Source organism: Cordyceps militaris, assembly GCF_000225605.1.
Source record: "Cordyceps militaris CM01 unplaced genomic scaffold CCM_S00003, whole genome shotgun sequence".
NCBI classification, from domain to species: domain Eukaryota; kingdom Fungi; phylum Ascomycota; class Sordariomycetes; order Hypocreales; family Cordycipitaceae; genus Cordyceps; species Cordyceps militaris.
Window position 1 is genome coordinate 2,256,541 of NW_006271971.1, and position 15,993 is coordinate 2,272,533.

Genomic DNA, 15,993 nt, shown 5'->3' on the forward strand with positions numbered 1-15,993 from the left:
TGGTGGTAAAATTCCACATAACATAAAGAAAGAAAAGGAAAGCGTCCACGAAACCAACAGCGCCAGTTGAAACGGTGGTGGAAGGTACAAGACAAGAGAGAAAATCGTGGGAGGTTACGAGCGGAAGGCAAGGGGACAGACAAAGCAGTGAGGAGGCATAAACGGGCTGAAGCACATGTGGGCCGGATATGACTAGTTGAGCCACATTGTGCATTGATCTGTACCAAGGTAATGTGGCTAGTTAGGTAGGTACCTAGGTAGTTAGTGTGCAGCCTGTGGCGTAGCAAGCGTTTGTAGCTGGCAGCAGAGTCTCGCGCCGGTGTACACACTTTTCTCGGAATATATTTCTCGTACTGTGTAAACCGAGGGGGTCAACTCTAAATCTTTGGATTTAGTCAGACTCATCTGGATAGTACTCTACCATGGATAACCGCAGCAAGCGGCCGCTCGAAACAGGAAGCCCAAACGGACTGGACTCGCTTTCGCGCTCTATAAGCCCGCCCAGAACAAAGAAGCACAAGAGCGTGGACACGGTCTCTTCTCCATTTCGTCTTACCTGGATTCGAGATCTTGACGAGGAGAGCAATCAAGATGCCATTACGCTGACTGACTTGCTGGGCGATCCGTTAATCAGCGAGTGCTGGAACTTTAACTACCAGCACGATATACCTTTTTTAATGGGCACTTTCGACCGTGATATCAGAGCTCATGTCCAAGTTCATGTTGTCCATGGGTTTTGGAAGAGGGAAGATGGAAACCGCCTCCGTCTGGTTGTATGTATCCGTTCCTTGCACGGTCGATCGTATAATAATGAATCAGTAGGAACAAGCAGAGCACTTCCCTAATGTAAAACTACACGTGGCACCTATGCCGGAAATGTTTGGCACCCATCACTCTAAAATGCTGATAGTCTTCCGTCGAGACGACACGGCCCAGGTGATTATCCACACGGCCAACATGATAGCAAAAGATTGGACCAACATGACAAATGCGGCGTGGATATCACCTATTCTTCCAAAGTTGAACACGGCACCGAAAGATTCACCACGGCCTGAAAACATGACACCGGGCAGTGGACCTCGGTTCCAGTTTGACCTGCTCAGCTATCTCACATCATACGACAGGATGCGGCCAACTTGCACCGGGTTGGTGCAGAGCTTGAAGGTTTATGACTTTTCTTCGGTCAAAGGAAGCCTAGTTGCGAGTGTTCCGGGTACACATGAGGTGCACACGGAGGCTGGCGCAACGGCTTGGGGCTGGAGTGCTATGGGCAAATGCCTTGAGCAGATACCGTGCCAGGCCGGGAAATCAGAAGTGACTGTGCAAGTGTCTTCCATAGCGACGTTGGGTGGCAACGATGGATGGCTACGCGGGACTCTATTCAAGGCGCTATCCAAGGGAAAGTCGGCGACGACGGCGGCGGCGGCACCGCAGTTCAAGGTGGTGTTCCCGACGGCGGATGAGATCCGAGCCTCGCTAGACGGGTATGCATCTGGGGGATCCATTCACACCAAGATACAGAGCAAGCAGCAAGAGATGCAGCTCAGGTATCTGCGGCCAATTTTCCATTACTGGATGGCAGATGATGCATCAAAAGCTGGTACGTAGACCAAGGCATGTGCGTGGCTGATGCGGCTGGAAATATACTCACAGTTGATTCAACAACAGCAAGCAGCTTTCGCGATGCGGGCCGAGATAGGGCAGCGCCGCATATAAAGACGTATATACGCACGAACGAGAAGAATACGATGGATTGGGCCCTGGTCACGTCGGCAAACCTATCGAAGCAAGCGTGGGGCGAGGCCGCCAAGCCGACAGGTCAGTTTCGCATCGCATCGTGGGAGATTGGGGTTCTCGTGTGGCCATCGCTGTTCAAAAAGGACGCGATCATGAAGGGATGCTTCAAGAGCGATGTGCCGGGGTCCGCAGAGGGGCACGGCGGTCAGCGGGGAGAGGCCGAGACGGTGGTGGGATTCCGAATGCCATACAGCCTGCCCCTACGCAAGTATAGTAGAGAGGCAATGCCGTGGGTGGCAACCATGTCGCACGAAAAGGAAGACTGTTTGGGACAGAGCTGGGCAGTATAGTGCGGCAAAAAGAAGTGATGTCAGGATGGAGAGTCGAGTCATACTTTGTGCGGATGGCATGATATGATGGGGGGAAGAAGTTGGCCGCGACTGGGCAGTGTTGCAGGGGGGGATGTGGCCATCATGGTGTACATACACAGACATACAGTAACTAATGTAGGTACCTAGTCGATTTGCAGAAGCAGCTAGCGCGACAGGGCGTGCAACAGGGTACCCTAAATTATAATTGGTGCAGAGGCCGAGAGGGTCCGCGGATACCGACGTGCATTTACAGGGAAAACCTCGTTGGGTGCAAAAGCCGTGCCGATGGTGGTTGCTGTCGAGCTGCTAGTCTGTCACACCGATGCCATGCGAAGGAACCCTCGAGAATCTTGCATTCTGAGATGGCGCTCATGACGATTGATTGATTAACTGGTAGCTCCTTACCTATGTACCTAGCTTGCATCTCTTTAGTCGTCGCAGCCAGCCAAACCAACCCCGACTTGGTCGCCGTAACTAGGTAGGTAGTTAACTAACTACCTATACTACTGCAAATCATAAACGTACTTTTTTTTCTTTTTAGCGGCGGCCCATCGGCGGCCGAAAATAATCCAGCGTCTCCTCTCCGTCTCTGCACGCCGTCCTCGTCATAACTTACTATATATACTTTTCCATTTTCCTGCGTCCTCTTTTCATCCAATGTCCCCCCTGCCTTTTCCTGCGCCGAGGAACCTTGTTTGAAATTTTCTTCTTCTCGCCGCGCTTTTCCATAATAAAGTCCCCGAATTGCTTTGGCACCACCGTCGGCCTACCTATTCTATTCTTGCCTGATCCTGACGCTTTTTTCCCCATCTTCTCTCGACTTCCTTCTCCTCGATAAGCCCAGACCAACGAACGACTCTCGAGCCAGTAACTACCTTCCTCTTCCGTTCCGCCAAGCCAACACTGTTTGCCTCGAACCAATTCGCCAGCCAAACCCTTTTCTACATTTCCCAACGTCATCGGCTGTCATCGCCAACTTGTCCCGACATCCGGAGCAACTTTGCTCCCCCGGTCTCATTTTGGACTCTCCCCTCCGCCTGCCTATAGCCTTTCTCTCGGCATCCATATCCAATTGACTTCGCATATCCGTAAACCACCCGCCCTACGCTCATCATGAGTATGCCAAAGTTGACCGGGTCCGCCAACCGGTTCGGCGGTCGCCTATCTGCTTCGTTTCGAAATTCCTCCCCGCTCGCCGAGGCTCTCGCACGCGACATTGAAGAGTGCTCCGATGACGATGTCGACCAGACTGCCGTCGAGGACGGCCTTGTCGGCAGTCACGATCAGCACTATGGCAGCCTCAGTAATACAATGTACCGCCGCCCATCCGGCGTTGCCTATGGCGCGTCCCGTCCCGTCTTCGACCACCGCAGCCCCGATGAGCCTGCCATGACGCCGCAGGAGCACAAGCAATCCCGCCACGCCGAGCGCAGTCTGCTCCGTGACAACCACATCCTACCGCCCAAGCGCCAGCATCGCAGTCAGGGTCTTGTTGCCCGCATATACCGTCGTTTGTTCAGCACCAAGGTGTCCGCTGACGAGGACCACATCACTGACCCCAACGTCCCTCATCGTATTCAGGATGAGACCGCGCCCTTGCTCCATGGCCGTGGCGGCGATACCACACCGACCGATAGCGACAGTGAAGACGTGGAACAGCAATGGGTCGACGCCGTTGCCAGCGGCCGCATCCGCACCACTTGGCAGCGCGAGACCAAGACTGTCGTCACCTACTGCATCCCTCTCATCACAACATTTGCTCTACAATACTCGATTAACGTCGCCAGTATCTTTGCCGTCGGCCGAATCGGCAAGATGGAGCTTGGTGCAGTTTCTCGTAAGTCTCGTCTACCCGCCAGGCGTCGTCGCCCATTCCATCTTCGATTCCAGCTAACCCCCCCCGCAGTGGCCAACATGTCGAATGCGATAACCTGTCTGGCTCCTTTCCAAGGCTTGGCAACGAGTCTCGACACCCTCTGCGCCCAAGCGTATGGCTCTGGCCACAAGCACCTTGTCGGTCTACAGTGTCAGCGCATGGCGCTCTTCCTACTTTCCTTGTCTGGTCCCGTCATTCTGATCTGGTGCTTCTCAGAGCAAATTCTGGTGCGACTCGTCCCAGAAGCCGAGACAGCTCGCCTAGCTTCCATGTATCTCAAGGTTTGCATTGCTAGCATACCTGGCGTAATCCTGTTCGAGTGCGGTAAACGCTTTACCCAGGCACAGGGCCTCTTCCGTGCCACGACCTATGTTCTCCTCATCGCCGCACCCTTCAACATATTTATCAACTGGCTGCTCGTATGGAAGCTCGAATATGGCTTCATTGGCGCTCCCATTGCTGTTGCCATTACCGAGAATTTACTCCCCATCCTCCTCTTCCTCTACATCCGCTTCGTCGACGGTCGTCAGTGCTGGGGTGGCATGAGCCGCCGCGCCTTTTCCAACTGGGGCGTCATGATCAAGCTTGCGCTGCCCGGCATGATTATGATTGAGGCCGAATGGCTCGCTTTCGAATTCATGACTCTTTTTGCTAGTCGCTTCGGCTCCGAGTACCTCGCCGCCCAGAGCGTCCTTGGCACCCTCACCAGCATCTCGTATCAGATCCCCTTCCCCATGTCCATTGCCGCCTCGACCCGCGTAGCCAACCTCATCGGCGCCGGTCTCGTCGACGCCGCCAAAATCACGGCCAAGGTCACCTTCTGGCTCGCCGCCTCCATCAGCATCTTCAACTTTTTCGTATTTGTCCTCTTCCGCTACCAGCTGCCCCTTCTCTTCACCAACGACAAGGAGGTCATCGGCCTGGTTGCTCAGGTCATGCCCGCGGTAGCCATCATGCAAGTCTTTGACGGCCTCAGCGCCGGCGCGCACGGTTTGCTGCGTGGCATCGGCAAGCAGGCTATCGGCGGCCCCATCAATCTCATCGCCTACTACCTCGTGTCCCTACCACTATCCATCGGTCTTGCGTTTGGCCTCGGCTGGAGACTCGAAGGTCTGTGGATTGGTGTAACGGCAGGCCTGCTGATTGTCACCGTTATCGAGTACCTCTACCTTTGGAAGACGGACTGGAGTTCGGCCGTCGACGAGGCTGCCAACAGAAATGCTACCGGCTAAAACAAAAGAAGGAAATCTCGTCAGGCGAAAGAGAACGAAGATGATATATGACATATAACCTTATCCATTGCTAGCATCAGAGCGGATTGTTTTTACTGCACAGCCGCTCATACACACGAGCGACCAGTTGCACTGGGCCGATACCCAGTTCTTGGCCTTGTTTAGTTGGGGGTCGCGCGTCCTTTTTTTTTTTGTAAACTACGTTGCCATTTACTCACGGCTCACATCTACCTCGTCTAGTTACACACACACGCGCGCGCGCGCAAATATATACATATACACTATGACTTTGGCTTGTCTTCGAAACAGAAGGGTTGGAAATCTTGGGAGGGGGGGAAGAATGCATTTACTACCAAATAAGCAAAGTGACAATATAAAACCCACTTCATCTCTTTCAACATCTTGGCGTCCAAGTCTAAGCGTTCTCTTTATTTATTGAATTTGTCTTCTCATGGCACTCACTACCTGCAACTAAAAGTATTGTCAGAACGCATCAACATCAGCAAACGGAAACGTCATCAACGAAACGCGTAATGAACGAATCCGCTATTAATAAAACAAAAAAAAAAGAGGCAAGAAGCGCCAAAAAAAAATCGAGGCATCTCTTTTTAGTCCAAACTCCCACTCCGCAAGTTGAATACCATTCCTCCTGCTAAAAACAACATGTAATCTCTTCCCGGCATCCTCTCAATCACTTGCTTCCTTTGTTCCCCCCATGTCTAGTTGAGCATGGAATGCGTACGGATACCCTTGGGGCCCAGTTCACTATTTCCCATGTTAGACGAGTGACACTCTCAAACAAGATGCCGAGAAGGAAACTTACTTATAGTCGACCCGGCTCAGGCTCATCATGCGCTGGGCTTCAATGGACTGCGTATCCATGTTGGAGTGCAGGCAAAACGCAATGCGGGCGGCCACCTGCGCGCCGAGGAACATGGACTCTTCGAAGCCTGCCTTGGTCCACTCGCTGAGGTAGTTGGGCATGGCCGCCAGCTTAATTGACGTGGGTGTTTGGCTGTGGAAGTGGTGGCTGGCGGGACCCGCCGCTTCGGACCCGGGCTGCGGTGTACCAAGGGCTTGGTGCTGGTTCAGGCCGGCCGTGGTCGCCGCCTGGAGCAGCGGGTTGACGCCTCCTGACTGCAGCTGGTGTGGCGCTCCGTTGAACGAACTGGTCGGCGTTTGAGCGCCGGTACCGGTGGGCGTGGCCATGTTCGAGGGCAGCTCAGAGGTGAACATGGTCGCCGTGGAAGGAGAAACAATGTGTCTAGCGTGGAGCGTGGCCAGGATATTCTCCTTGAGACCACGCAGGCGCGAGCCATTGCCCACAAATACAAGATTATCCCAACAGGGAGGACGCATATACATGTCGTCAATGCCTTGTACTGTACGGTAAATGGCTGTCACTATGCGGTCAATCTCAGAGCGATCAGCAAATGTAAATCGCTCGAGGCCCACTTCGATATCCTTCTTAACGCGCTTTGGCCGGTATTCGGGTGTGTCGTTGGAGGAGTCCTTGGATGTGACGTCCTCTGCAGTCTTGGCACTCTCTCCGTCTGTGGCCAAAGTCTTGGGCTCTTCAGGCTTGAGCTCCTCCTTCACCTCAGCTGGCGCTGCGCTATCTGCCACGGCCACTTCAGGGGCAGCACCGCCTTCTGGTATGGGAGCAGCAGGTGCTGCAGAGTCTACCGTCGGAGCACCTTCGGCAGGCGTCTGGTTGGTACCAGCAGGCCCGTTCTCCTTCGGTACTTCATTGGGAGGTTGCTTGGGCTCAGGCACGACAAGCTCTTGAATAATCTCCTCGTAGAAGAATGTGTTGTGTGTTCTCTTGCTGTTCGGTAGACGCAGAGTTCTGGTGGGGGCTTCCTCTTGCTGCGCTTTCGGCTTTCGGCCTGGCTTGCCCTTTTCTTTTTCCTTGCGCGCTAGGAACTCCTTTGTTTGCCCGCTGGTAACAATGGCGGCCACATCCAAGATACCATCATCCTCGCCCTTCTTTTCATCGCTGCCTTCCTCGTCATTGGCAGCGCTGTCAGGCTTGGAGGCCTCGGCGGCAGCAACGGGTGCGAGCGGCTTGTTCGCAGAAAATGCATTGGGGGGCGCGCCAGAGGAGTTTAAAACGGGGAGCTCGAAGAGCTTCGGTGCCGTCGCGACGTATGGCAAGACTTCGCAGATGTTACTCTTCTTCAATTGCTCGGCCATGTCATCTGAGAAATTTTTGGAGGCTAGCAGTTTTCGCAGTCTTTGCGTGAATGCTTCACCTCCAGAAAGCTGGTCGTCTGCAACAGACGCACCGACATCGATGTGATTGACGACGCGGCCGTCGTAGATGGCGGTAACATCGACCTTTTGATAGCCAATATCAATGACTGTCAAGTTGGGCCACTTGAGTCCGTGTTGGGTGGCGACGCCACTGTGAATTATGCAAAGAGCGGGCGTTCTCGTCTTTTCAAAGACGTACCGCGCGATACCCTCTGCGTCGGGCCGCGTCCATTGCGGCGACGCCATCAACAGAATGGGCGTGTTGTGGTATGTCGTCGTGAGGAGGCCGTGAACGTGGTCGAGAAAGGCGAGGAAGGCATCCATGTGCACAATATGGCCCGCTGCATGTATGAATCCATATTAGTGATTGTTGTGAGATAACGGCCGGTCCAATTGAGCCGCGCACGACGGATGGCGACCTACCGCGGATGGGGTATACGGCGCCCTCGTCCGAGTCAACGTCCTCGACCCATTCTTCCTGCTCGGCGCCTTCGACAATCTTGATGCGCTTGTACGTGTGGAACGGGCGCCACTCATCGCCATCTTTAAACATGCGCGTGGGGATGCGGTGCGTTGGCAGTGTTAGCTCGCTGCATCCGAGTTGCGCAAGGGTCGTCTTGCTACCAGGGCAGATGATCAGGATCTGCTCCTCGCGCCATTTGCCTGAGCTCGACATGATGAGAAAGGAAGCAAAAACAAAATGCTTGTCCTCTTCTGTGGGTAAGAGAGAGGAATTGGCGTCGGGTGCTCGATGGAGAGGGGTATGCGTCGGAAGCTAAACAGTCGCTGTTTGGCGTTCAAGTTTGGAGTGTTGCCGCGCTTGCGTCGCGAGAAAGCAAGTCCACCAAGGCAAATCGCGAAGCTAACTAGCGAGAACGAGCTTTGGCCAATGGTGGATGTGGCTGCAAGGGAAGCACGAGTGGCACAGTGGATCACGTGATTCTGTTGGAACCGTCTTGTTGCTACCTTTGACGTGGCGGTGGTTGACTCTCCAGGCTAAACCATTGAAAACAAGATTTTTTCATTATATTCACTGCCTGTAGTGAAATCTAAATACGCAGTAGTAATAGTATGTAATCGTAGACAGCATGATATTCCCCATCCCAGCAAACAAACAAGTCTTTCCATCATGTCCCTGGCAAGATCTGACACGCCGCAGCAGAAACGAAACAACCCAACAAGACCCTAATATACGTCAACTAGATTATAATTATAAAGCCCACAGCCGCCAAGAAATGAGGGGCAGTCTGTAAGAAACCGAGCGCAGAATGTGACCTGGCACATTCAAAGATGCGCCATCACCTCTGGTGATGATTGAAACGAAAGATGCAGTCGACGAAAATGAGACAAACGCCAAGGTATAAACATGAAGACGGGAAAGAAGCTCTCCCAAAACGCCCATCCACAATCAAGCAAAAACACCGCCCGATCCTTTGTTGTTTGCCGGTCCTTTTTCTAATCTTTCATTCCTCATACCCAATCATAGTATAGTAATACAGCTCCAGTGAAGAGCGAGGTTGCGGAGCAGTCGCGTTGGGACTGTCCTGATTATGAGATTAGCACGTCTATGCCACAGTGACGGCCGTGGGTGTTGTGTCTCCGTTGCGGCTGTCAAGGGGCTCGATATGGTCAACGGACTCCAATTCCGTCGTCTTTCTATTGTGCTTCTTGGGGGTCCCTTCATCAGTCAGGTCACCGGACATGGAGCTGGGACGGTCAGAAGTGGGCGTGGTAGGCGAAGAACCGTCGTAGCTCCAGCGATCGTCGGTGGCACCAGTGTAAATTGAGGAGCTGTGCTTCTTCTTGATCGAGGCCGAGTCGGAAGCATCTGTGTGGTCGTGGTGGGGAGTACTGGGGTGGCTGTCGCTATCGTCGATATGAACCAGGTTGTCAAAAGCCATCATGGCGGCCTTGAGCTCGTCGTCGGCAAGTGACTTGCGGGAATCAAGAGACTTGTGCTTGTCGGTAGGTATTTCGCGCGAGTTGCGGATCTCGAGCTTCTGAGGCTTTGAGTCGCCGTTGCCTGAAATTTGGGAGAGACGCATGGTTCGAACAGTAGTAGGCTCCATGATGGAGAATTCAGCATCCAAAAGCTCAGAGTCAGACACGTCGGAGATGTCTTCATCGTCACCATCCATAGCTGTGTCGCTATCCTCGGTCACACCAACAGTGGGAGGGGTGAGAATATTTGCCTCACCCTCGTCCTTCTTGGTGTCGCCAGCGATGGGGGCGACCTTCTCATGAGCCGAGTTAGATTCGGCCAGAGGGATGTGCTTGCCCAACTGCAGGGAGGAAGCCGTGAGGATGCCAATGGAGCCATTATCAGAGTCATCCGAAACCTTCTTGGCTTCAACAGTAGGTAAGACGGCCCTGGGCTTCGAATCAACGATGGTCGCTTTTTCAGCAGAAGCATCGAAGGACTGATGCTTGTTCTTCGAGGTTTCGGGGTTTGCAGACACAGTCGAGGCGAGGTCACTGTGCAGAGCCTGGCCCATATCAGATGCGTGGCTCAGTCTGGATTCATTCATGTCGCCCGTTGACTTGTTCTCATCGGCAGCAGCCTCGACAGATTCATTGGCAACTTCGTCGTGCAGATCGGCCTCACTGAAGGCCTGACGCAGAGGGCTCTTAACGCTAGGGGTGTCAACAGCTCCGTCACTCTTCATGAGCCGAGAGACGCGTGCTGGACTTCGGCGAGGCAGAGGAGGGGGAACACGCTTTGCAATGGTCACTACATTGCCTCTGGCTTGAATCATGCGTGAAGCAACAGCCTGGGTTCTCGCAGGTTGGACAGCAGCAACTTCGAAAACGACAGGCTCCTCGTCGTCTTCTTCGATATCTTCGTCGTCAAAGTCTTCCTGGTTTTCCTCGGGCGAAGAGGTTCCGGGGTTGGAAGATTTAGCAGATTTGACCTCTTCCTCGGTAACTGTCGTCTCCTCGGGTTCCTCGGCAATAACAGGTGTCTTGGCGTATTCCCGACTGATGTGTGTGAGCGAGGACATGTCAACAGTCGTGTAGTCAACATTTTCTTTATCCAAAGACGGTCGTTCGCTTCTCTCATCACTGTCGCGAGCAACAGGGCTGGGGGATCGAGTACCGGTTTGAGCTGCGACGTCGGTGAGTTGGCTTTTGATGGTGCGGTTAGACATGTAAGAGCCGCGGTTGCTGCGAGCCATGGACTCTATGCTCTGGCGGCTGAACTTGGAGAGAACAGGGCTCATCGGACCGCTGCCAAAGTCAACCTGGCTGCTTGCAGGGCGCAGGCGGCTGCCCACTTCACGAATCTCTAGGCCGGCCATTTCGAGGGCTAGTATACCGAAAGGATCAGGGTCGTCGGCCTTGGGGACACCGAAGCGGGGAGAGACCGGGGTAGCGGACCTTGGTGTTTCTATCACAGCGTCGCCAGGAGCTGGCTGCAATGCAGTCTGGCTGATGACAGCGGCGTCAAAGTCGGTTCTTCCCTCGGCCATTTTGATCACCTCAAAGAGTGCTTCCGTCTCTTTGACGTGGCGGGAGACATTGCCGGCGAGTACGTCCATTTGAGTGACTTCGGCGCGGTAGAATCGTTCGTTTTCGTTAGCTCTCTCGGTGAGGATGCAGCCATGCAGGTTCACGGACTGATGCTGGCCGCGGGCCTTCATGTAGGCCAAAACGGTGTTGTCGAGATCCTTCCAGCTGATGCGTTTCTCTTGCGAATCAAGGGGTACAGAGGGGCCGTTGAGAAGACCGACATCTTCGCCGAGAGTGACACGGGACTTGGTAATGGTTTCGAGGGCAGCCAAGTTGCTCACGACGAGGACGCAATCGTAAATGTCGACGCCAATGATGAAGCTAAGGGTGGGCGTGTGAAGCATAATGCCAGAGGGCGGAGACCAGGTGCCGTCTGACTTGCGAGCGATGAGGATGCCGGAGCCGCCAGATCCAGTCATCCACAGACCACTTCGCATGCATGTGAAGACAGCGATACCAGCGGCATTTTGTATGACTCGTTTGGGGATTTTCTGAATGGTTTTGGTGGGAGAGAACGGAGGCTGCGTGGAATCGGGAGGTGGCTCGGGCGCATCGGTATCGACAGGGTGAAGGTAGCCGTCAACTGCAAGGTAGGGGTTAGCATTCAAGGGTGTGGGCGGTCAGGGGCGGGAGTGGTTTGGGAGGGCGCGCACCACAGAAGGATTTTAGTATTCGAGCGGCCTTGTCGCATTCTTGGTCGAGGGTGGCGGGCCAGAAGGCCTCTCGCTTGATGCGGCCGTTGTTTGCCTTGGCCGTGTTGATGGCGGCCAAGGGCTTGGACGAGGGCGTGGGGCTGGAGGCGGATCTGGCAGCACCCCAGCCAAACAGGCCATTGCTATTCTTTGCGCCGCCCGAGGACGCCCTCTTCTCCCATGAGGGCAGAAAAGAAGAGACGCGCTGCATGACGGCAGCGCAGGAAGGGGGTGTCTCCCTCGGCCGTCAGACGAGCCAAAGCAGCGGGGGTTGAGGACGCGCAAACGAAGGGGACTGGGCCAGTCCTGGGGTTGAAGCGACGAGTTTCGAGGATAAAACGGAGGACGATTGGAGTTGGCAGGCGTGATAAGAAAGGCCGAGAGGTGCAGTATGGGAGGCGGCAGCGGTTGGGAACGATATCAAGGACGTCGGAGAATCCTTTTCGCGTCGAGTCGTACGTTGGTCTCAATTGCAGGCTGGACCATTCACACGCCCCCCTTGGCGCATGAACAGAAGAGGGCGACGACAGCAGATGTTGGAGAGGAAGAAAAACCGCAGGGGCGAAAGGCGGTCGTTGTTGAGGGGGTCGAGTAGGTGGGGGGAGGGAAAAAGGGAAAGCGAAGGGTAGAAAAAAGGATGAGGAGGAATTGAGGCTCGGGGGGGAGGTGGGCGTGAAGCAAAGAAAAGAAAAGGTTGCAGATGTCATTCAAAAAGCGCAGGCCTGGGCTGGACCAGGCTGGCGACTGGCTGTGAGCCAGTGAGGGAAGGCCCCGGAAGAGCGGCGCCACCGCTGCTAGGCGACTCTAGTAAAGGAACAAGGAACGACACGCAACGCAATACCTCGGGTGGATATGTACAGCAAGTCCCCGATTTATTTTGAAAAAAAGCCAGCGTTGATGTTTATAATTAGGTTAATAGTTGCAAGGTAATCGAGCATGAGTCCATCCATGTATAGGTAGGGACCAGTCTCGTTGCTTGGACGGAGGAAGCGGAGGTTCATTTTCAAGCAGCGCAAGTCACTTCGAAGAGCACACGTTGTTCTGGTCGAGACAATTTTCCGTTTATTTTTCTGATGGCCCGTATCAATTGGCCTCTCTTCTCAGTTTTGCCCTCACTTTTTCGCTATTCTTCATTTTTTTTTTTCATTTGCCACATCTTATCAGGCTCTAGGACTTTGATAGTTACCGGAAGCGGCCTGTAGGCCTCAGCGCCACACTACCCCTGGACCCCTGTAAGCCGCCAAAACCACGTCACTGGCCCTGGGCCCATCCATCATCAGCCGCTAAGTCATAGTGCCTGGAGGTACCAACGAGTGACCAATACGAATATTTGACGATGAATTGTTTGCTTCCCTGCTTGCTTCGCTGGATAGTATGTAGGCAACTAACTAGTGAACTTTCTTCTCTTCGACTTCACATGACCTCCAAAAAAAATACCCCGGTTCCAGGCGCCTACAGTTCATCCTCGACCGCCGCTCGTCCCCTCCCCATACCAGACCAGCACGACCTCCTTGTCATCTCTAACAGGCGGGCCTGAATAATTAACTAGGAGGTAGTTAAGTCCTGGCATTCCATGTCCTCTGTCGCCATCCAAGCACTGCACCAGCCTCGCTCGTATCGGTATAGATTAAATAAAGGTACGGATATAAGTGACTACTCTGATAACACAGCCTCGTAGTCGGTAGAATGACGTGGGCTATCGTATCGATCCCGGCCAACCATGCACAGCGGAAATACAAGTCACAAACAAATGCAGATAATGGCGGCGGCTTTCCGTTGGTTCCAAGACTTGCATATCTTGTCAAATGAACCGCCCTCGCTTCCGACATTGAGGTCAAAATTTCAACATGGAGTTTGCCCACCCACCGAAAGGGAGCAACAAAATTGAGCATTACCAGCTGCATCGCTGGCTAATCGAACGGTTTGCCCACCCAATTTTCTGGGGTTCAATTAAACTACTCGGTAGGAATGCCAATCCGCAGTCTGGGACGCGTGTGCTTGGAATGCACCACCAGCCTGCGCCCAAAACGTCTCCCACATGCCCGCAAATGTCGCATTACAACCACTTTGCTACTAATAAATCACGGATCCTCTCAGTCTCGTCTTCTTTGCCGTCTATTACACTCTCCATCCAATCTAGTTTGCATTCCTCCCACCCACCTGACGAATCGCAATCCAGCGGTACCTGACACAGCGGTCCCAACGTCCGTCCGTTCGTGTCCCATCCAACCAATATCTGAACTCTCTTTGAAGTGGGGGGGAAACGTACGAGCCAAATGTATCCAACAGCTGAAGTTGTCATTCAGACCTCATTTCTGTCCATTCGCTTTCCGGCGTCACCATGACCTCCGGCGGGCGGGTTTCCGGCTCCCACCCGCCGCATCTCAATAGCGACGCAAAGTGCGCATTGCGACTTGCGCCATTTTTTTTATTGGACTTGTACATACTTCGTAGGGAACCAGGGACAAGACCAAAAAAGAAAAAAGGGCACGTTTCCAACACCGAACCGAGACTGACAAAAAAGAAAGCACTAATACTCAGTAAAAAAGGCTGGGGGCTAGACCAGCTGAAACTGTCTCTTCTTCGGCGTCGTGGCCATGATCCAAAAAGCAAGAAATAGAGAGAGAAAAAGAAAGGCCAGGTACGTACATATCCGAATGCGACCCAACTAAAACTTGGCGCGTCGATTCTCACTTTGTCAAGTCCGGAGCCCATCTCTTGCCAGCGCTACGCCGTTTTCATGACCAATTGTCCCTTTTTCCCATCCCCATCGTGCCAAAAGCTGCAGATCCTTGCACCAGCTGCTCGCTGTCTGTCCCACCATGATCTTATTATTCAGCGCCCAAGATGGGGGACCGTGCCCCCGCCCTCGACTATCCACGGCCGGATCGACCGTCAAATCCCCGGGCACCGGGAAAATCAAACCATCAACCTTTTTTTATAGCCGTGTCTGATCATCGTCACAACGACTTGCCCAAGTGTTTCGCGGAGAAGACCCTTGCTTCTCGGCCGCGTCGGTAATTCCTGTCCCAAACCAATATCACGTATATGCTTGCGTGTCGTCACGCCCAAACCTGCCGTGACCAGACATTTGTGCTGTCTAATACTTCCCCGGTCAGACACGCAGCTCGCTCACTCGCCAATGACAGAGTCGACATCTACCAAGACAAGCCAGTCCCCGGCCAGACCAAACCCCTGGAGCTATCCAAGCCACGAGCTAGCCTCAGCCCAATCTTGCACAAGATTGACATGGCCTTGCGTCCCGAGAAAAGACCCTTGGAAGAAAACTACAAAATACCCAAGTAATGCTTGCCTTTGCAAAATGTGTTCCCCTTTTCATCCGATACGTCCGTTTCAGCCCCCATCACCAGATGTTGTCTGTGACCAGTTGGAAATCTAATTAACAACTAGAGCTAATAAGTATCTGAAAGAAAAGGGGTAGTATGAAAATGACAGGAGAAACAAGTCGGATAAGAACAACGAAAATACAGAAAATATGATAGTTACGAATACTGGGCGGTTTACTTGTCACCCCTGTACCTTGTTACTCTGATTCGCGACCAGGATGAGCTTTTTTCCTTGGCAGCGATATCATTTTCTCGATGGGATTCTCGTCATTTTTCTAATATTCTTCCTCGAGATCTATCAACTTCATGTCCGTGCCCTGACGACGCCGTCGAGTCGGTAATCGCTTCCAGCCATATCCCTGACAGCCCTCGCTTCCTTGACCAAATCAAGGCCCAATTCCTCCTCCAGTCGTGATTTATACTTTTGCTTTGCAGCTGTTCCCGTCAATCATTTCAACTTCACCGCCTACTAGGCCTACAATGCCTCCCATCTCGATCCCCCAAATCTTGCTTTTTCTCGTCCGGTGGGCTTCCCCCTTCCCCCTGCTTTACGCTTAGAGTGGTTGCATGACTGCTCCTCCGCTTCCTCGAAGAAGCTGTTGAACCCGGCCAGACTTTTTTTTCCCCCCCGGGGGCGCGCATCCGTGGGAATGCCGGCCGACAGCCAGGGCTGCTGCCGAAACGGGCAAATTGAACCAAGAGTCACAACGTTCCGATATGAGCCAGCGGCATCTACTTGTTCGCACGATGTCGGTGCATGCAGACTCTCAGGTTGGCACAGACAGCGAAACAGGTCACATCATTATTTGGTATATTGAATGCTTGATACAAAGGAATCGTACAACGAAACCCTACCATACAGCAACCCATCCAGCTCCAACATCAACAACGCACAAACCCGCGATCTTCAACACCAACTTTACCCTTCCTTCTCAATCCAAGAAGTGCTCAATCCACGGGAGCGTTGGGAAC

At 53.4% G+C, this 15,993-nt stretch overlaps 4 protein-coding genes across 4 annotated transcripts; 2 read left to right on the forward strand and 2 right to left on the reverse strand.

Moving 5' to 3' along the window:
* Positions 1 to 422: 422 nt before the first annotated feature.
* On the forward strand, positions 423 to 2,087 carry CCM_04324 (tyrosyl-DNA phosphodiesterase; the record flags this gene model as incomplete). Its single annotated transcript, XM_006669472.1, has 3 exons — positions 423 to 773; positions 823 to 1,600; positions 1,669 to 2,087. 3 exons carry the CDS (start codon positions 423 to 425, stop codon positions 2,085 to 2,087), a joined length of 1,548 nt encoding a protein of 515 aa, XP_006669535.1.
* Positions 2,088 to 3,221: 1,134 nt separating this feature from the next.
* Positions 3,222 to 5,216, forward strand: CCM_04325 (MATE efflux family protein subfamily, putative; the record flags this gene model as incomplete). Its single annotated transcript, XM_006669473.1, has 1 exon — positions 3,222 to 5,216. One exon carries the CDS (start codon positions 3,222 to 3,224, stop codon positions 5,214 to 5,216), a length of 1,995 nt encoding a protein of 664 aa, XP_006669536.1.
* Positions 5,217 to 5,935: 719 nt separating this feature from the next.
* On the reverse strand, positions 5,936 to 8,148 carry CCM_04326 (chromatin remodeling complex subunit (Arp9), putative; the record flags this gene model as incomplete). The annotated part of the gene is made up of 3 exons (XM_006669474.1): positions 5,936 to 5,981; positions 6,040 to 7,813; positions 7,896 to 8,148. The coding sequence occupies 3 exons, from the start codon at positions 8,146 to 8,148 to the stop codon at positions 5,936 to 5,938; spliced, it is 2,073 nt and encodes a 690-aa protein (XP_006669537.1).
* Positions 8,149 to 9,037: 889 nt separating this feature from the next.
* CCM_04327 (DUF500 domain protein) lies at positions 9,038 to 12,675 on the reverse strand (the record flags this gene model as incomplete). Its single annotated transcript, XM_006669475.1, has 4 exons — positions 9,038 to 11,565; positions 11,636 to 11,909; positions 12,134 to 12,151; positions 12,598 to 12,675. 4 exons carry the CDS (start codon positions 12,673 to 12,675, stop codon positions 9,038 to 9,040), a joined length of 2,898 nt encoding a protein of 965 aa, XP_006669538.1.
* Positions 12,676 to 15,993: the final 3,318 nt, after the last annotated feature.